The sequence below is a fragment of the Papio anubis genome, chromosome 15, assembly GCF_008728515.1.
Source record: "Papio anubis isolate 15944 chromosome 15, Panubis1.0, whole genome shotgun sequence".
NCBI classification, from domain to species: domain Eukaryota; kingdom Metazoa; phylum Chordata; class Mammalia; order Primates; family Cercopithecidae; genus Papio; species Papio anubis.
The window spans coordinates 25,100,559-25,119,297 of NC_044990.1; the positions used below are offsets into that span (position 1 = coordinate 25,100,559).

An 18,739-nucleotide genomic window follows, 5' to 3' on the forward strand; every position below is an offset into this window, starting at 1 on the left:
AAATGTTTAATCCGCTTGATTCTCTTAAGGACAGAAGTTGCTGAGGCTGCAAGAGAATCTTCTCTCAGGTTTCATAGAGTAGAAATTTGGAGCCGATGGTTTTCTTATCCCAGGCTGTTGAGCAAAGACCTACTGATTGTTGATTATCATTCCCTGTAGCTGTATTTTCCATATGTGGATTAAAAAAATCAACATTGGAAATATTATGGTTATTGTTATTAGCACTAATCATTATCATTAATGATAGCAGTGTTTGTGTGTTGCTTTACAGTTTGTTAACTATTTGCATTTAATTTTTGCCTTCAGTTTGCTTTGAGCCCAATAGGCAGTTCAATTACATGTAGTTTGCTACTTTTTCTCTCTCCAACCTCAGACCCAGCCTCAGCCTCAGGCAGATGGCTGGGGGCTTTTAAAGACTTTGCTTTTAGTAACATAAACTGATTTCTTAGGCAGACATGAAGCAATCCACTCAGAATATGGAGTAGCCTTATAAATTGAGAAGTTTATCCTCATTGTGATAAACAGAAATTGATAGAAGTTTATTTCTTATGATTTCTTCTTTCTTAATATCCCAGGGATAAAGCAATTTTAAAAATACACAAGATACTGTTTTTGAGTATATAAAGAATTATATTTCAATATAATTCTACTCAGTGATAGGAATTACTGAGATTGACAAAGGCTTTTTTCCCTTTCCCTTTCTCCATCATTCCTTCCTTTTTTTATCCTTTCTTCCTTTCTTTCAGCTTGGTGGGATTCAGAGGTGGGGGATAGTGGTAGGCTTCTCATCGTATTTGAGGAAGAGCATTATTTAAAACATCTCTAAGTCAGAGCTATATCAATACAAGGAAGCTTACAAATTTATTTTATAAAGAGTGTGAATTTTATATAATGGACTGTCTTTGTGATCTATTCCGCTTTCAGCAATGTTATAATCTGCGTGTCTATTGTGTGTGTACATTTTAATATTGCCTATACATTTCTTGGCTTTGAATATATATGTGAACGCACTTACATACCTTTTCTAATGATTCGATTCTGTCATGGGCTAGTAAGATTTCCCATGTGTGAATCAAAACTCTCAGGGCAAGCTTCAGATGATAAATTATTCGTGTCTGTGCTAGAAAGCACTTCATCGGTGCTTTAGGTCATTAGGTTATGACCTAACTCCCTGTGGTTTTCAAAACTCATCAATGTTTTTTTGGCTTACAGTAATATAAAATAAAATGGAATTACCCTTAACCAATTGTTGTGAGTAAAGATTGGTAATTAAGATTTCCTTTTAAAGTGGAGAATAGGAAATTAAATTACCATAAAAATCCAGAGCAAAATTTATCATCATTTCTCAAGATGCCCCTGGCACTAATGTACAATTTATAACTCCCAAGAAGGTTCAAATCCAGGCAGTAAATGATCTTTTTCTGGCAGTGTCCCATTTAACTATGTTTAGTATCATTTAGCATATTTTTGGAATTATTTTTAAGGCTTGAGGTGATTTTCTTTTTCTTTTTTTTTTTTTTTTTTTTGAGACAGAGTCTCACTCTGTTGCCTGGCCAGGCTGGAGTGCAGTGGCACGATCTCGGCTCACTGCAACCTCCACTTCCTGGGTTCAAGCGATTCTCCTGCCCCCGCCTCCTGGCTAGCTGGGATTACAGTTGTGCACTACCACGCCCGGCTATAGTTTTGTATTTTTAGTAGAGACAGAGTTTTACCATGTTGGCCAGGCTGTTCGCGAACTCCCAACCTCAGGTGATCCGCCTTTCTCAGCCTCCCAAAGTGCTAGGATTACAGGTATGGGCCACCGCACCTGGCCAAGGTGATTTTCAAGTTTGCTGTGTGTGTGTGTACACATATGTATCTATCCTGATGGATAATCCAATAGCATTTTACTGGTGACTAGAATTTAAATTCACTGCTACTAGACAAAAAGTGTATTAACAGTTGAACTTGTTTAATGAGAATGTTAAAGTAAGTAAAGAATATTTAGTGACAAATCAGAAATTCCTACTGCAAGGCAATTGGCATTTTCCTGTATACTCAAAACAACATGTTTTCATCTCATAGAGTACGTGAAATGTTTTTACCTTAGGAATACAACACTAAGTTGAGGGACCAAATGACTTCCCCACCCCACCTTAGATATTTATACTTCCTTCACTACCTAGGAGGGATGATGTCTGAGTGTGTATGTGGCACAGTACAATTGATGATTTACACTAAAAAGATAATTATATCACAAGACCACTTGCAGAAATTCTCCATCTACAATTAGACATTTTAAAAGACATTTTTAAAGACCTAAAAAAAAAGAGGACCTATATCATTACTTTTTCTTATTGCATCAAGCTTAGTATTTGAGAAATAAAATACTCATTGATTTCCTAGTAGTCATACCTCCCTCTAATTTGCCAGCTTTTTCTACTTCTCCATCTATAACTTATCTAACCACACACAAGCCACGGAGATCTTGAGTTCTGCATTTTAGAAGCTAAATATCTAATTGACGATGATAAATCATCCTGTAGATACTGAAAAGTCACAGCTGTGTTCTTAAGTCTAAAATTTGTTGTCCTAGGTAATAGAATCACAGTTTGAAACTACAAACCAAAGTCAGGGTCAGCAGTTTGTATAATTTTTTCACGTTCCTGTAGATGGAATACAGTAGCTGAGCAGATTTAGTTAAACTATTACATGTAAAGTAAGAAAATGGGATGGAAAGAATAATAAATGATTTTCTTTAGAAGTCCCCATAAATACAGTCCCAGGCATTTGCCCCAGGGTGGGTCACGGTTCATGACACACGTCTCTGTGCTTCCGCAGCTGGAATCACTCTGTAGTTTCTCTAATATCCAGGAAATGTGTCTATGCAGGTTAGGCAGTATACTACCTAAATTCACCGAAGAAATCGTAAAGGTTAATGGGTCAGACTGTCCCTCCATGACATTTTAAAAAATGTATTGTGATTTTTTAAGACGGGGCCTCACTATGTTACTCAAGCTGGTCTCGAACTCCTAGGCTCAAGACACCCTCCCGCCTTTGCCTCCCAAAATGTTGGGATTACGGACATGAGCCACTGCGCCCAGCCCTTGGTGGTATTTTAAGCCCACTTTTTACAACAGGGTAGAAGACAGTAGTTCTGGTGTGGCTGATTTCGTAAATGCAACTTTTTCACATTGGCTACATTCAGGATTATAAGCAGCATTACGTACCATCCCACATCTCTTTGTGGTGTTGATGCTTAGTGGTCAGACTCTGCAGCTGTCTTCGACCTCTAATGCAAGCATCAACTTGGTCTTGAAGACAGGCCTTGGTGGGCTTCCAAATTCTTGGGGATATATTTTCTGCATCACCTAAGAATCTGACTCCAATTAGGCCTTGACCCCCTGAGGCTTTTAATGGACACACTGGGGCTTCCTTTGACTTTTCTGAGTGCTCTTGGAGATTCCTGACCTCTAACCTCTATGTAGCAGATTGGCTACATGTTCGTCGTTGGTACAGTTCATGGTTGACTGTTGGAGGTTTTCAAATGGATCCAAATTTAGGGATATTTTAGGGCTCTTATTAATATTCTCTCAGGTTGAGAGAAATCTAATTTATGAAGCATCAAAATATTAGGAAACAGAGATGTATTTGGTTCACCAGGGAAATTTTTCTACTCAATGTTACATAGGTAACTTTGATCTCAAACTTCTGTAAGGCTTGAGGTCCTTAATTTAACAGACTTGCCCTCTTTAGATGAGGGGAGTTAGAATAGAAATGTACTCTGTTGTGTAAATGTTCAGCCCTTCATCTTCTTTACTGTTTCCAGAGAAATGATAGAGAAGATTAAAGGCAGCAACTCAGCTGACAGTGGTAGACTCCTTGACAGCTTAGGGCTCCTTCCTGCCTATCTGGGCAGCTCAGAGTGCTGGAGGAAGCAGAAAGTTTTCATTCCACATGCACAAGGGCAGGTCACTTGGCATCCTTGAGCTTCTGCATCAGCCAAAGGGAGTTTTAAAACCCTAAAATACATTCAGATGCTAATGATGATTGTGTCAATGTAAGTGGAATTATGGCTGAGTTTTCCTTATCTTTTGTAACTTTCATATTTGCATTTTTTGTGTTAAAGGTTTTATATATGAAAGTTGTAATAGTGTTCCCACTTTACACCTGTTGTGAGGGTTTAGGAAATTACACGTACCACTGATTGAAGTTTTTTGTTTTTGAAAGGCAATCTATATATGGAAGCTACTATTTTTTTGTTTTAATCTTAAGAATAAGAGAAATGGGTCCCTTATCTTCTCTGAGCCTTATACCTCTTTTTCTTCCCCAAGTCAATGACTTTAGTGTTAATTTAAATCATAACTACGCTTTGTGGAAGGATGAGATTCTTATTAATAGATTTATTTTAATTTTCCATTTATGTTGGTTAATTCTAAGGGTGAATAATCAGACAGGTTTATTGTTTTATTAACATCAACTTTTAAATTCATAATTTATTGAAAACAGCCAATCTGGCTCTTTTCTAGCTATAAAGGATGCAACTGATTTCCAAGCTATTCCTATTTAACTTTCTCTAAGTCCATAAAACTGGCAATTAGTTGTCATATGTTTGGAGAAGACTGGAAATCCTTCCCCACCTCTCTCCTCTCCCTGCCAAGTTATACCTCATTGCTGAATTATGGCTTTAAATATTGCAGAATGACCATGAACATTCTTGTATTAAGATATTTTAGATTAAAAAATACTTTGTAAGCATATTGACTTTCTATATTAAAATTATATTAGTAAAGTAAATACATTCCAAAGTTTTAAATAAAACTTCTGCCTAGATATGTTTAGTTCTTAGACTTTAGACTGTAGTACACCCTGAACTGCCTGATCTATCAACATTTCTCTTTGTGTCCATAGTATTTGGGGAACCTGGTCCAGTAGTAATCTCGGTCACACACACTGGTTGTGTGCAACCTAAGTGAATTTCTTAACCTTTGGTGATTGTGATTTTTGTTCACTATAATGGGCACTAGCATCCACACTTGCCTCTGGGGACTCTTAGTGAATTAACTGTGTTTTATAAATGCCTTGCAGTGATTACAAATGCTCTGTAAATACATGGTGAAATTTTGCCTCTTTAAATTTCCTTTCTTTTTAGCATTTTCCAATTTTAATTTTCATAAAGAAAGAAAGTATAATCTCTACGTCACTCTCAGTAAGGCTAAATTTTGGAAAGCACAAAGGGCAGAACGTCCCAGGTCAGAAATTAGGAATTTCAGCCCCGGTTTGCTTCATGGCCCCATTTTAAGGGCTGAATGTGACTGTTGGCTGTGTGACATAGGGTTGAATCAGAGAGCAGTTCTCAGATGGCCACAGCAGCTCACACTCCACACATTCATCATGGTGCTTCCGATTTTTGCCTACCTGACAGTCTTAGATCCATTCCTTTTTCTTTAGAGATTGTGATTTAATTTAAATTAACCACTCTAGGCTGTCACTCTAGGTCTCACCCACTTTAATTAAGCCCAGAGTCTGTGGCATCATGAAATTTTTTCCTGTATGAGAAGAATGGTCTGTGTTGCCTGCCCCCGTGAGGAGTGTACTACTGAAAACTGCAAAGTTGGTCTGACTCTAGTTGTCTGATGGTGCTGCCGGAGAGCAGACCAGACATGCTCCTTAGGGTTCTGGGAAATGGATTGAAATACTTGCTGAGGACAGAATCGTCTGCTTTTACCATGAAAATACTAGTTTTGTGAAAATCACATTTCAGTTTGCATATCAGCTTTCTGTCTTATGACTGCTTTGCTTGGATTTCCCTGGTCAAGCTCAACATTGCAATAGAAAATTCTTATTGCAATAGAAAACTTTTCTTAGATGTTTCCTCATCTATTAATCCATGAGCAGCATCTGTCTCCCAGTGAAATCCAATTTATGTGTAGCTGTTTTCATTCTTGGGAGAACTCTAACAGTGATAGCTTGATTTCTCCAGATCCACTGAGAAAAGATGCAGTATCTGAATACATATAACATGATTTATTCATCTTAAAAATATTTTGTTAAGAGTATCTCTAACTTCATTAATAAAAGACAATTAGAATGTTTTTAATCTTATTCAACCAACCTAATTTTGTAGTATTCCTACTTAACTGAGGGTATCGAGCTAACTTCAGACACAAGTGAGGCAAAACTTCTAACTTACAAACATCTTTGGGCTGCTCCATGATGTATAGCGCTTAGCAGTGAGGCCAAAATAGAGGACAAAAGTGTAGCAACGTATGTAAAATATACGTACCATTTGTCTTAAATGCCTCACCTAATTTGCAACTAAAACTGCATTTATGAAATAGATCACACGTATTTTCAATCTTTGTTTAATTTGGAAACAAAACCACAGCTTTTCTTTCTTGCTAATGTATCAATTAGAATTCCTGTTCATTTTAAACTGTGGTCATTTCTGGTTCAGGAATTTAGCGTATGAGACAATTGTTTGCTTTCTGACAGCAACAGGCTGCTGAAAGTCAGTGCAGAAAACTGAGCCTCTTAGTTTGCAGTTAGCTGAGAAATAGGTGTTCTGCTTCCTTACATGGTGACTGTTGAGTAGATAAAACACAGAGGTCTACTCCCCCTGCCCCAATAAACCTGTTCAGTAGTGAAGCAGTTTACATAATAACTCCATGTGGGGGTGTACTTTTACTCTGTACTCTCACTACACATCCAAGAAGCCCTTCCTAGACTTTTGGTTAATGTGTTGTTGCAAAAATATGAAATGTAATGTACTTTCTGACACATGTAGGGACGTACTTAGAACTAGCATTCCCCAGAGTTTATCAACAAGCATAAAATGAAAAAAAAAAATTAAATGTGTGTGTTAACTTTCAGAGAGAACTACTTTATATCCAAGTCTACGTAGACCAGGGTAAAAGATGCACTAAGAGAATGAAGAGGAAGGGTGGGGATTACATTGTAAACTTTATAGTTTTTCCTTTAGTAAGGTTAAGTTTAAATGTCCTAAATGAAAATCTCTTATTTTTATGCCACTGGTGAGCACATGATCCCTTGACTATTAAAACTGTGTGAGTGGGGCAGAATGATGTGTAAATTGCAGAATATGCCGTTCCTCTGGGGCCAGATTGTGGGTGAAGGATTTCTTTGACCCATTGGCACAAAATAGGTATTCTACTATTTTCCTATTATAATGGATTTAAAAATCTTTGATGATGAAAGGGTCTTACCTGCTTGAAATAAGGGGTTACTCCTGCCATTTGCTAGTAACCAAAAATGTGTGCTTCTTTCTAGCTGTTCCTCCGTGTATTTTTAATTGTATGCACTGTCTCTTTCTGTTCTAATGGCTGCCCTCGGAATAGGCTGACCTCTGCTCTCCGTATGACATCCTGCAGTTGGATTTTCGTCACATTCGAAAGACTGTTGACACTCTGCTGGCACTCGGGGAGAAAGCCCCACCACCAACTTCTGCCCTCCGCTCCAGGGACCTTATAGGCTTCTGTCTTGTCCATATTCTCTTTATAGTGCTGGTCTATATCACTTACCACTGGAATGCTCTGTCCGCATAACGTCTGCACGTGCATCCAAACGCTGTTCTCTGTCGCCCTCAACCTTTGCAGGGTCCTTCCTCCCTCTGAGCCTTTGCCTTGCAAACTTCCATCCCTATCATGTCTTCAGTAATCTCTCGAGTTTTGAAGCTGAACGTTACCAAATCAGATTTTCCAGAAGCACAAACTTTGTAGAATACAGTTTAGTATAATTCCTCTCACTTACTGAAAAACAATGACGACTGCAAAGTGTATGCACACCGCATGCTTCCTCATTCAGATAGTGCCAGCAGCAGTGCCACGCAGTTCCTCCTCTCTCTCCCGGTGAGCTGCTGCCCTGGGCAGAGGGGAGGAGGACTCCAGACGGGAGTGTTGAGGACAGGGATTTAGCATATGGAAGTCTTTCCTCTGGGTCAGTATTGAACTAGAATTCTAATTCAGGTCTAGACAGTTGAGCTGTATAGGGGCCACTTGCAAGGCAGACAGAAAACTAACATTTTGGCCCAACTCGATCTATACAAAGCTTTAACAATACCGCTATTGTCCAAGTTGGAGATACTATCTGGACATCTACAAGCACACACACTGTCTTGATGGCCATTCGATTGGATTCCTCCTAATTTCCTAAAAAAGGAGCCGCGAAGGGCACTGGGCAGTGTTGCCACCAACTTCCACCCTGGCCAGCCCCTCTGGCCAGAAGGGCCCACTCCGGGGAAGGTGGTGTCGTTGCTGTTAGAGCCTCATGTGGAGGAGCCGCTTAAACACCAGTTTTTACTGCTTAACTCCTTGTTAGGTCGTCTCTTGAGGCTCTTAGAAAAGCATTTTCCAGAGAGATTTCTATTTTTGAACAATGGAACGGATCATTGCTTTTTTGCCACCTCACATAATAACTGCCGGTCCAGAATGTGACAGATTCGACTCTATTCATTTTCAAATAAAGCCATGAGCCGTGGAACATTCTTGGTCCTGGGGCTTGGGTTATGATGGCAGGAGTCAAGAAGAAGATTACTCTCATGTTAGAAAAAGGTAGTTTCTCTGATTATTTGAAATGTTCATTTAGCCTTGATTTTCACTGACATTTGACTAGCAAACTGCTTTATTTTTAAGTCAGCTCAAAGGATTACATAGTAACTATATCTGCATTTGGAGCAATGTGATCAGTTTGCATTTAAAAGGAAAAAAAGAATTTTATCTTAGCCAGAATGTCCCTGGATTCAGGGGTATCTTTGTATAATATGAGAGGGCCTTGTTCCAAGGTCAAGGCAGCCTCCTTATTTTACATGCTGTTTGCCAAATCCTGTTTCTTAGCTTGGGGAGATGATGGACTTCGCTTCCTCAAGATAAATTTCTAGTTTATTAAGATGCAAACAGCCCTCACAGATGGCTACTAAGAAGAAAATCTTATTTTTCTGAACATTTTCATGAATCCAGGGGACTTGAAAATGTGGAAGACCCACATAGTTAGAAGAATATATTTATAAAGATTCCTTGCTACTAAGTCAGATCAGATTTGCTAACAGGAAACATTCTTTACATGACAATATCTTGAGTTATGTGAGTTTTTTTTCCTGCCGACTTTGTGTTGATTGGTGAAATACAGGGTATGTGGAAGTTATCTAATTAACCTCAGTTGTATATGAACAACCCACAGATGTACTGAATTACTTTTGGTGCTATCTTGTACTCTTCAATCTGTAACACAATAAAATCCCTTTGTACAATGTCTAATGAGCACCCTGAGCCATAAATTGCCTAATAAACACATTTTGGGTGATTATTCCAAGCTTTTATCAGCCCATTGATACCTGTATTCATGAGCTCTTAGCATTCCCATCCAGCTTTGCAGTGCATTGAGGCTTCTCTTTAATGGTCACCACTGTGGTGGTTTTTCCCTTCTTTCTGGGGAGAGAATGGGGGAAAAAAAAGAGAAAACTTACTGGGTTGTGACCTTAAAATAATATCAATAAAAACTGAGTCGGACACTCATGTAAGAGTAGATTTAATTTTCAGTGTTGACAGTTCAATTAAAACATGTTAAAGACAAATTAAAAGATGTTTATATTTTAATTCTGGCATCCAAAGTATTCTTTGCACACACTTTGATTTTTTTGTGTCATTAATTTGTCTGTACTCTAATGCGCTGCACTTCTTGGGATTTATTGGATGATATTTTTTCATTAGTAATATGGTAACTAGCAGAACACAATTAATTTAGTCCTTTAGGCAAAAATTTGAATGAACTGTTCTGTCCATTGCCAAGCCATTAATTTCTAATCAGAATATTAAGCTTCTCTGTGGTTTTTCTCCAAGGTACCCGTGCAGCAGCCCATATGCTAACTGGATGCCTGCAGATGCCTGCCCTTGCAGCTTGACTGGGGATACCTGGCTGACCTCCTTAGAGTCTGAGAAGTAGGGATGTCACTGAATGGTTTATTGTGCTTCCTAAATCTCCTCCTCACAAGAAAGACCATTTTTTCAGTATTCCCTTCCAATGTCAGATAAAAGGAGCCAAGTATCTATTTACATTTTGTTTTTGGAATAGCCAGTTGTATTCTCTTCCTCCAGTTTCTCCAACTGGTGGCAACTCTCCACTCAGTGTCAGAATTTCCAAAATGTGTGACACCTAATTTCTAATCATCTTTTCTATTTGTGGATTTCTGGTTTGTTACTTTTAGGGGGAGACACGTATGAAATGGGGCTGGTGGGAAGGGGCCCTGCAAGAACTACAATGTATGGCAATTGAGTATAAATTTCATCAATGAGAGAGATAAATAAAGGCACTTGATAGCCCGCTGCTATTCGTTTGTAAGAAATTAAAACTAGTGCGTGGTGAGCTGGGTTCTCTCTCGAAACCCATGTAGATGCCTGATTGAGTCATAAGGACAAAGGGTTTTTTTTGCCTTTGCCTATGGGGAAAAAGTAGGGATGGTATTTTAAAATTTTAGGAAACTGAAAGTTGTTTTGGATTAGGTGACAAATACTTTAATATGATTTTATTTCGGAAGACAATTTTTAAAAATTAGGCTTCATATTTCAAAATTAGTTCTCAATAAACAATCAATTTGGTATATAGAATGTGCCCTTTTTTTCTTCTTTAAGATGGTCAGAGTCTAGTTTCCTGGCTTTTGACTGCAACTTTGTTCATTTTTGTGTTCATTCATTCGTTTCATAAATACTGAATGAGCAATCTCTGCAAGGCCCTGGGGATAAAAACGTCACCGGGACACATGACCAGGTCCTCAAAAAGCTTACAGTCTATACCAGGAGTCTCCAAGCTTGTTTTGTAAAGGGCCTAGAGGAAACATTTTAGGCTTCTTGGGCCATGCAGATTCTGTTGGGATTACCCAGTTCTGCTTGTGTACCATAAATGAAGCCATAGACAATACATCAAAAATGAGTGTGGCTGTGTGCCAATAAAACTTTATTTACAAAAACTGGCTGCAGGCTGGATTAGCCCGCAGGCCATAGTTTGCCAACCCTTGATCTAGTGGGTCCTTAGACAAGTAAAGAGGAATTCAGGTGATAAGGACCTGTGGTGGAGCAGGTACAGGATTCTGGAAAAGAGAACTGACCCTGATGGGGAATAGGGCACCATGAACACATCCTGGGATGGTGGTGTTTCCGCCGAGACTTAGTGAAGTTGTAGGAATAGCCAGGTGGAGTGGGCAGGGGAGAGGGACTAGGGTTGAGGCATATGTGTGTGTAGAGAATGAAGTTTTCTAGGGAGAGGATGGACTAGACGGTAGCATGGTTGCAAAGTAAATAATCCAGGGAGGAGCAACAAGAAATCTCTGTAAGATGTTGGATGGTCTCCATTTCACACTGAAGAAACTGATGCAGGAACTTAAAGCTCTCATACATTAAAGTAACGCACAGATAGTTTTAAGGCTCAAACAATGTAGTGCCCGGACTTTAAGAAGCAGCCTGAACAAAATGAAATATGCTGGTGGGATGATGCCATTTTAGGCTAGTGGCTGGCTTAGAAGTAAGTGTGTATTTCTTTGGGATCATAAGAAACTGTAGAAGGAGGAGAGCCACCAGGTGTTTTCTGCCAGAATAAGATGAGCTGAGTGGCAGAGCTAACCCTGACACTGAATTGAGGATTTGCTGGTCCCACCTGACATTGAAGTTGATGGGACTTGCCATCAAAACACTCCAGGGGCCATGAGACCTCTTCCTATATCATGACCACAGACCTAACATATTCACCCATTAAGTAAGGGATTTATGGGAAGAGGCATAGTGTTATGGAAAGAGCCCTGGCTCTAAGATACATGTGGTTCAAACCCTGGTTCCAGGACTTACCAGCTGTTTAATGTCAAAAAGTTACTTGAAGTCTGTCTCTGTCTTAGTTTTCTCATCTGTGAAATGGAGATATTAATGTCTGTCTTGCAGGGTTATCATAAAGAAATCACCAATGCAAATCTGTAGTGTTGGTGCCAGTCATGTAGGAGGTAGCCCAGAAGGTTTTAAAAGTTAGCATTTAGTCTTTATGGCTTGTTGTCTTTTCCATCTTCTTTTGCTGTGGCTCAGAAGGGTGGATGAGGGGATATGGGTGAACCTAATAGATTCTACCATTGGAGAAGTAACTTGAAGCATGAGTTCTTCAAAGACGGTCAGAAGCATTATTTTTATGCAGGAGACTACTTCATGACTCTGCTTGGTACTTTAAAAAGAAACTCAACAGAAAAAGCCCATGGGCAAACTAAGAGTCTGCAGTCATGTTCTCAACAAAAATCTCTGGGATCCTATAACAGTGCAACTTAAATTCATTTCAAGTCAATATAAAGGTACAGCTGTCTCTGCTGTAAGTCCATTATGAAAAAGGGGCCGGCTGGAAGGGCCACTTTACCTGCCTGATCCTTAGAGGGCCCTTCTCTTCTGAGTCATTCCTCATCCAGCTGTAAACCTACCATGATTCCTTCCTAATTCCAGCTTCTGTGCACACTTCAAGGATCCCCCACTCTGTGGGAGATGCAGTGTCCTGGCTGGTGTGATGGCAATGGCCCTGACCCCTTCTTGGGACGCCTCCTGGTTGGAAGCCTCCCCTTGGCCATCCTTCCAGCCAGCACCTCAAGGTGTAATTCCCACCAGAGTCTTCATTCCAATCCTGTGATAGAATAAGCAGAACGGCCTTGCTTGTATAAGGTTTCTGTTTTCCTGTGCAAGTCTTCTTACATCCCTCCAACCTCAGCAAAGTAATCTGAGGGCACTTCTGGGCTTCCTCAGGAGATCTGAAAAGAGGCAGGAAGAATTCAAGGGGTACCTTTTTATGTCTTCTGTTTACTCCTCATCACTAGCCATACAAGCAGGAGGGAGGATCTTGGACTCTGCACCTGGCTTGGAATGTGGAGACCGGGAAGGCGAGAAACAGTGCTTGAAAAAACAAGGGCCTGGGAAAGAGGGTGCCCTTCACCTAACGCAGTCTGTGAAGTGTCCAAGTGTCCTATTGGCAGGAGGCTGGGGCCTCGATACCTCTCCATCCCTGTTTCTGTGGAGCCCCCAGCCTTTCCCTCACATGGCCTTCAGCTCAGGACCCTGCAGGCCACTGGAGCCACTGCTCATCAGGCACTGGGGTCAGTCCCTCATTGGAGGACACATGCCACTGTCTTTTCAGGATGCAGGATAGGACATCTTGCTCCATATAAGCTGTGTTGTTCACAGAAATTAGGCTCTATGGAAATACTAGTGCTAGAATTCAGGCACATTCTAGACTACACATAACTAAACGCCGAGGTTGAAAAGCAAAATGTCTTGCTGCATTGCCTGAAGCAAATCCCTCATTCAACAATTTCTATTCACATTCCTTGCCCAGTGGTCTATTAATTTCTTAGTTTTCTTAGTGTTTTTGCTGCTGATTTGTTGAGCTTATGTGTCATATGAAACGCTTTGTAATTTTTTTTTTTTTTGAGATGGGACAAGGCTCTATTGCCCAGGCTGGAGTGCAGTGGCACACTCATAGCTCACTACAGCCTCAAATTCCTGGGCTCAAATGATCCTCCCACCTCAGCCTCCCAAGTAGCTGGGACCACAGGTGCACACCACCGTGCCCAGCTGATTTTCTTTGTTTTGAAGAAATGAGGGTCTCACTATGTTGACCAGGTTAGTCTTGAACTCTTGGCCTCAAGTGATCTTCCAGCCTCAGCCTCCCAAAGTACTTAGATTACAGGCATGAGCCACTATGCACATTGTTTCCTTTGTAATTTGATGCAAACACTTTTTTTTAAAGTGTTACTTATCTTCTCATTAATCGGGTTTGTTTTTTTTAACACATGGAAACTTTAAATATTTAGGTAATCAATTGTTTTGCTCTTTTCCTTTGTGACTTTTTCATAATGCTTTTTTTAGCTTAGAAAATCCTTCCCCATCCATTTATCAGAGAAAAAGTACTAAATATTCACCTTTATGTTATTGGGAGGGGTGTTGTAGATTTTTTTTTTTTTAACATCCAACTCTTTATTTAATTTCAAATTGATTTTAACATATGGAATGAAGTGAAGACTTATTTTCCCCAAGTAATACCTGGCACCAGGAGCTTAACTGTACTTAGCAGCCATTTACAATTTCCTGCAAAGCCAGATGTCGACTTGGGTGCTGTCAGAGCCAATAGAATGAGGAAGACATGTCTTTGCCCTTGTGGAACCTGCCTTAACAATGAAATGCCAGATTCAAGTGATTTCACAAGCCCATGGCAGATGGTCCCAGGGGAGGCTGGACACTGTCATCTGGCCACAGACATCCCTTACCATGTCACAAAAGGAGGCACCATCGTTAACAGCCTGGCTAACAGCTCGCAACTCAGTCAGAACTCCCCCATCCTTTCTCAGGTTGATACTTGTCTAATAAATTGTCAGGCAGCATGAACTTGCATGCTCACCTGATATGCCATTGACAAGATAATCCTAGTTTGATACACAGCAGTGACATGAAATCACGGTTAAAGTTATTGTTTAAAGAATCAACTGTCTTCTGTTGACATGGGGCCATCTGTTAAGGCCTAGGTTAAAGTCTGAGGTTCTCTGAATTTGCTACAAGGTAGGGAAGTAAGATGGTGAGAGAGTAAGACCCACTGACATTTGAGACAGTGGAACAAGTTATTGGAGATGTCATGGCATATCCTTTGAAAGTCTTTAAAGCCCAGCGTGCCTGTGTCTGTGGTAATTTTTGGAGAGTTGTGCATTGAGGCAGCAAGAAGATCTGGTTCCTCAAGCAAGTGTCACGTGAAAGGAAGCCCTTCCTTGCAGAGCACACCAATTGGCTTCCTGCTGAACAGTGACTCCATCACCTAGGGCTGGATGCAGATCCCACTGAAATTCTCCTTCGAAACAGCACCACTCGGCCTTAAAGAGAAGGAAATCCCGTCATTTGCAACAACATAGATGAACCTAGAGGATATTATGCTAAGTAAAATAAGCCAGGCACGGAAGGACAAATACTGCATGACCTCACTAATATGTGGAATCTAAAAAAGTTGAATTCACAAAAGCAGAGAGTAGAATGGTGGTTACCAGGGGTTGGGATGGGAAGATATTGGTCAAAGGATACAAAATGGTGACTATAGTTCATCATAATGTATTTTGTACTTGAAAATTGAGAACAGACTCGATTTTAAGTGTTCTTACCAAAAAAATAAGTATCTGAGATAATGAATATGATAATTAGCTTGACTTAGCCATTCTACAATGTATACTTTCATCAAAATATCATGTTGGACACCATAAATAAATACAATTTTTTTTTTTTTTTTTTACCTGTCAAAGAAAAGAAAAAAGAAAAAACAAACATTGGGCTGTGGAAAACACACTGTCCTCAAGTAGATAAGAGAATATTTGCCGTGGTGCCTTTTCCCAGCCAAGGAGACACACCCTGGAAGAAGTTCCCTTGAAAGATATCAGACCAGGGTGAAATAACAATGTGGAAAATTACTTCATTGTGTTATTCTGTAAACTGGTTTGTGGAGCATGAAAGGTTCTACACACAAGAAGTGATTCACGCTTATTGTTTTTCTTAAATAGTATGTCCTGGACATTTCCCAAGAGCTCATTTCCCAAGAGCTTTTGCAACATGGGAGAGTAGCAGGACATTTGTGCTTTTGACAGTTTTATGAAAGAGTCTTGAAAGGGAGGCTATTGAGGACTGTAGTTATAATTACCAATTTATAAAGACTGTTCATAAACCACGAAGAAAGGCTGCCAGTCCACCCACTTGCCTGCGTTCCAGAGGTCACAGGAAGTAAAATGAACTAAATGAAAGTCTATGGTCAGTATAACAATGTGTGGTCGGTACAAATGAATATTTGAGTGCCTTTAAAATGTGTCAGGGGCTATTTGCAAGTTTGCTTTATAAGAATAGAAGCTATTATATTCTTGATGTGTGCTCTCTGACTCCAGCTCAAGTTATTTAGTGTAAAGCTTTCTTAAATATTTAGATCTGCAGACTTCATGGTGATTAGGAGCCTTTTTGAAACAATCCGCATGTGTGAAAAATCATTATTTTCTCTGCAAACGTAGAAAAGGTCTTTGCAGTGGGTTGAAAGCAAAGGAAGGAACTTGGCTTAGGTGATCAAACAGGCATACTACAGAGTGTTCAACCTAACTTTCGTCAATGATGTAGCAGGATTTTATGATGAGAGTACTATCATCTAAAAATTGATGTTTTATTCTTTTTCCTTTTAGGAAAAGCTATGTCTACCCCACCACATCCTTGAAGAAAAAGGCCTGGTCAAAGTGGGCATTACCATTCAAGCATTACTAGACATCACCGTAACGAAGGCTCTGTTCACATGAAACTACCCCTTCTCCACTGGGGGCTCAGACTCTGCTCTCATCCAGGATCCTGAACTCTGCTCCAGGCACCTGTTTAACCCTCTCTCCCACCCACTGCCTGTCACTTCACTGACTCCAGTTACATTGAAACAATTTTCAGTCTAAGGGAGGATTTTCTACCTTTCAGAGCCGACCTCCGACTTTAAGACTTGACAGGTATTTATCTTGAAACCAGAGAGGGAGCTGGAGAAAAAAAAAAACTGAGCAGCACATCAATGCCTTTTCCACCCTCCTTCATCCTTTCCACACTCACCAACTGCCATTACCAAAATGCCAAGCACAACCGTTTTGCAGGAAGATGCATTCGTTTTATTAAAACCAAACTCATCATGTATTTAGTCGGGGGTGGGGGGAGGGGGGAACAATCAGGTTTTTCACCACCAAATTTTTCAAGAAGTTTCTTGAGACCATTGCCTTTTAAAAAACTATTTTCGACATACAAAATATTTATATAAATATTATTTATTAGTGAGTTGTTATTCATCCTTTGGATGCAAATTGTAAATTAGGAAACTATTTTATTACTGCTTTTTTGTGGTTAAACACTTTATTTTAATATTATAAATATTGAGTTATTTTCTATCCTCTTTGGTGTGCGGTAGTTTAGGTCTCAGTAATCATGTTTCTGGTGTATATGATTCCAAAAAAAAAAAAAAAAAAAAAGCAAAAAACAGGTGCTTTTGGGACACAACTTTTCTGGGGAGGCAGTATTGACACTTTGGTTTGTGGAACGTCGGTCTTATTTATATTTCTGCATTCCATCCAGTTTCCTACATTCCAGCAGCCCTCTGTCCCCCAATATAACAAACTGACTAAAATCAAGAGAGCACCCCAAAGTTATTTGTAAATAGCTGTGATGGAAAAAAAAAGACATATTAAACTTGAAGATAAAATGTGAACAATTATTTTTTGGATTCATACTTCTTTTGCTATGCACAAAACATTCACGTTTTAACACAAAGAAATAATAAGTGTTAGCGTCATCTGTCTTGAAGTATACTTTTGCACTGTAACTTGGGTTACATTAAAGAGAGCTTTGCACCAAAGGTAGATAATGAAGAAATGGTATAGGAAAGTGGAGATGACGAAAAGTTGATTGTTGAACCAAAAAGGATTTGAAGGGAAGCTTCGACTGTGTATCCGAAATTACTTAAGGCACATAGGACCTGAATCAGGAAACCAGCACTTCTTACAACTGCCAGTTTTAAAAGAGGAAATGATTCTGAGATGTGCTTATGTTATTTTAATTTGGTGGTTGGTGGTTTTCCAAGTAGTCTGTAAAATCCTGCAAGATTCACAGTCTCTGGTGTGAAACCTCAGAAGTGAGACATTGTGAACCTGTGGGCAGTACCACCAAGGCAGGCTAAGGGGAGGGTGCAGTAAGTGGAGTTTGTGAGGCTGAGTGGCTGAGGAGGGAGCAAGTGCAACAAAATAGGGCTAGAGAAGAACCAGCCAAGGAATGGAACCCATGCTGCTCTCAGAGATTCGCAGACGGCTTCACGGAACACGGCAGCCTTCTGCAGGCAGTTCCACGCATGCGCACTCACGCTGCAATCACAGCTGTCCCAGGAATTAACCTTTCTAAGTCTTGCGAATGCTGACTGCACTTTCACCTCCTTGAAAAGCCATTAGAAGTTTTTAGAGCAGCAGCAGGCACAGTTTGTAAGACAAATGTAGAGGGGGACGCAAGAGAAAAGGCACCACCAGGAGGAGGATTCAGTGTGCAGTCAGCACAGACCAACATCAACCAAGACAACGGCTGCCCTCCGCTCTTGGGAAGATGGGGGGAGATTTCTGAAAACAGAAATTTGGATTGGCAGCTAGCAGTTATTTCCTATCAGATGTACTGTGCACTTTAACCTAACTTAAAATGTATTTTAATATTTTTCTGTACTGCACAAATACCTGTTTTGTCAAATAGCATAATGATGTAAAGAAACATTTTGGACAAAGAGTGTATACAATTTAAGCAACATTCAAAAGTTGACTATATAAGTAGGAATTTAGCCTGCTGCACCTTCACGGGCATTCAGAATGCACGGTCCTGAAATATTTTTTTACGTGTATATATGGTGGCATGAAGCTCTGTAATCATTGTTTCGAGAGACTTTTTTTTTTCAAAATTAAAGTATTTCTTTTGATATTAATTTTTATTATTTTCTTGAAGTTGGCTGTGTAATGTAAATGGCTTCAGTCTTCTGTAAAATTGCTTTTTTTTCTTTTAAATGCAGTTCGTGTATGGCTAAGACGTCTTCAAGATCCTTGTACACTGTTTATATGTGCAATAAAATGCATGGCCAGCTGACAGTACCATCAGTGGACAGAATGTATATAGTGCAAATATCCTTCCTTTATTATTTAACAGCCATTAAAACTTCAGATTTGTACAAA

The 18,739-nt window shown here is 39.7% G+C and overlaps 1 protein-coding gene across 7 annotated transcripts in view; it reads left to right on the plus strand.

Moving 5' to 3' along the window:
- Window positions 1-18,739, plus strand: part of LRCH1 (leucine rich repeats and calponin homology domain containing 1) — a 198,496-nt gene extending 179,757 nt beyond the window's left edge. For 4 of the 7 annotated variants that reach the window (XM_017951232.1, XM_017951234.1, XM_009191912.2 and 1 more), the window contains one exon: window positions 7,338-9,590. In XM_017951232.1, coding sequence (XP_017806721.1) covers window positions 7,338-7,544 — 207 coding nt within the window. In that variant the 3' untranslated portion in view covers window positions 7,545-9,590. Of the gene's footprint in view, window positions 1-7,337; window positions 9,591-16,198 lie in introns of those variants that run through there. The other 3 variants (XM_009191913.4, XM_017951235.3, XR_002518353.1) reach the window with 2 other exon arrangements.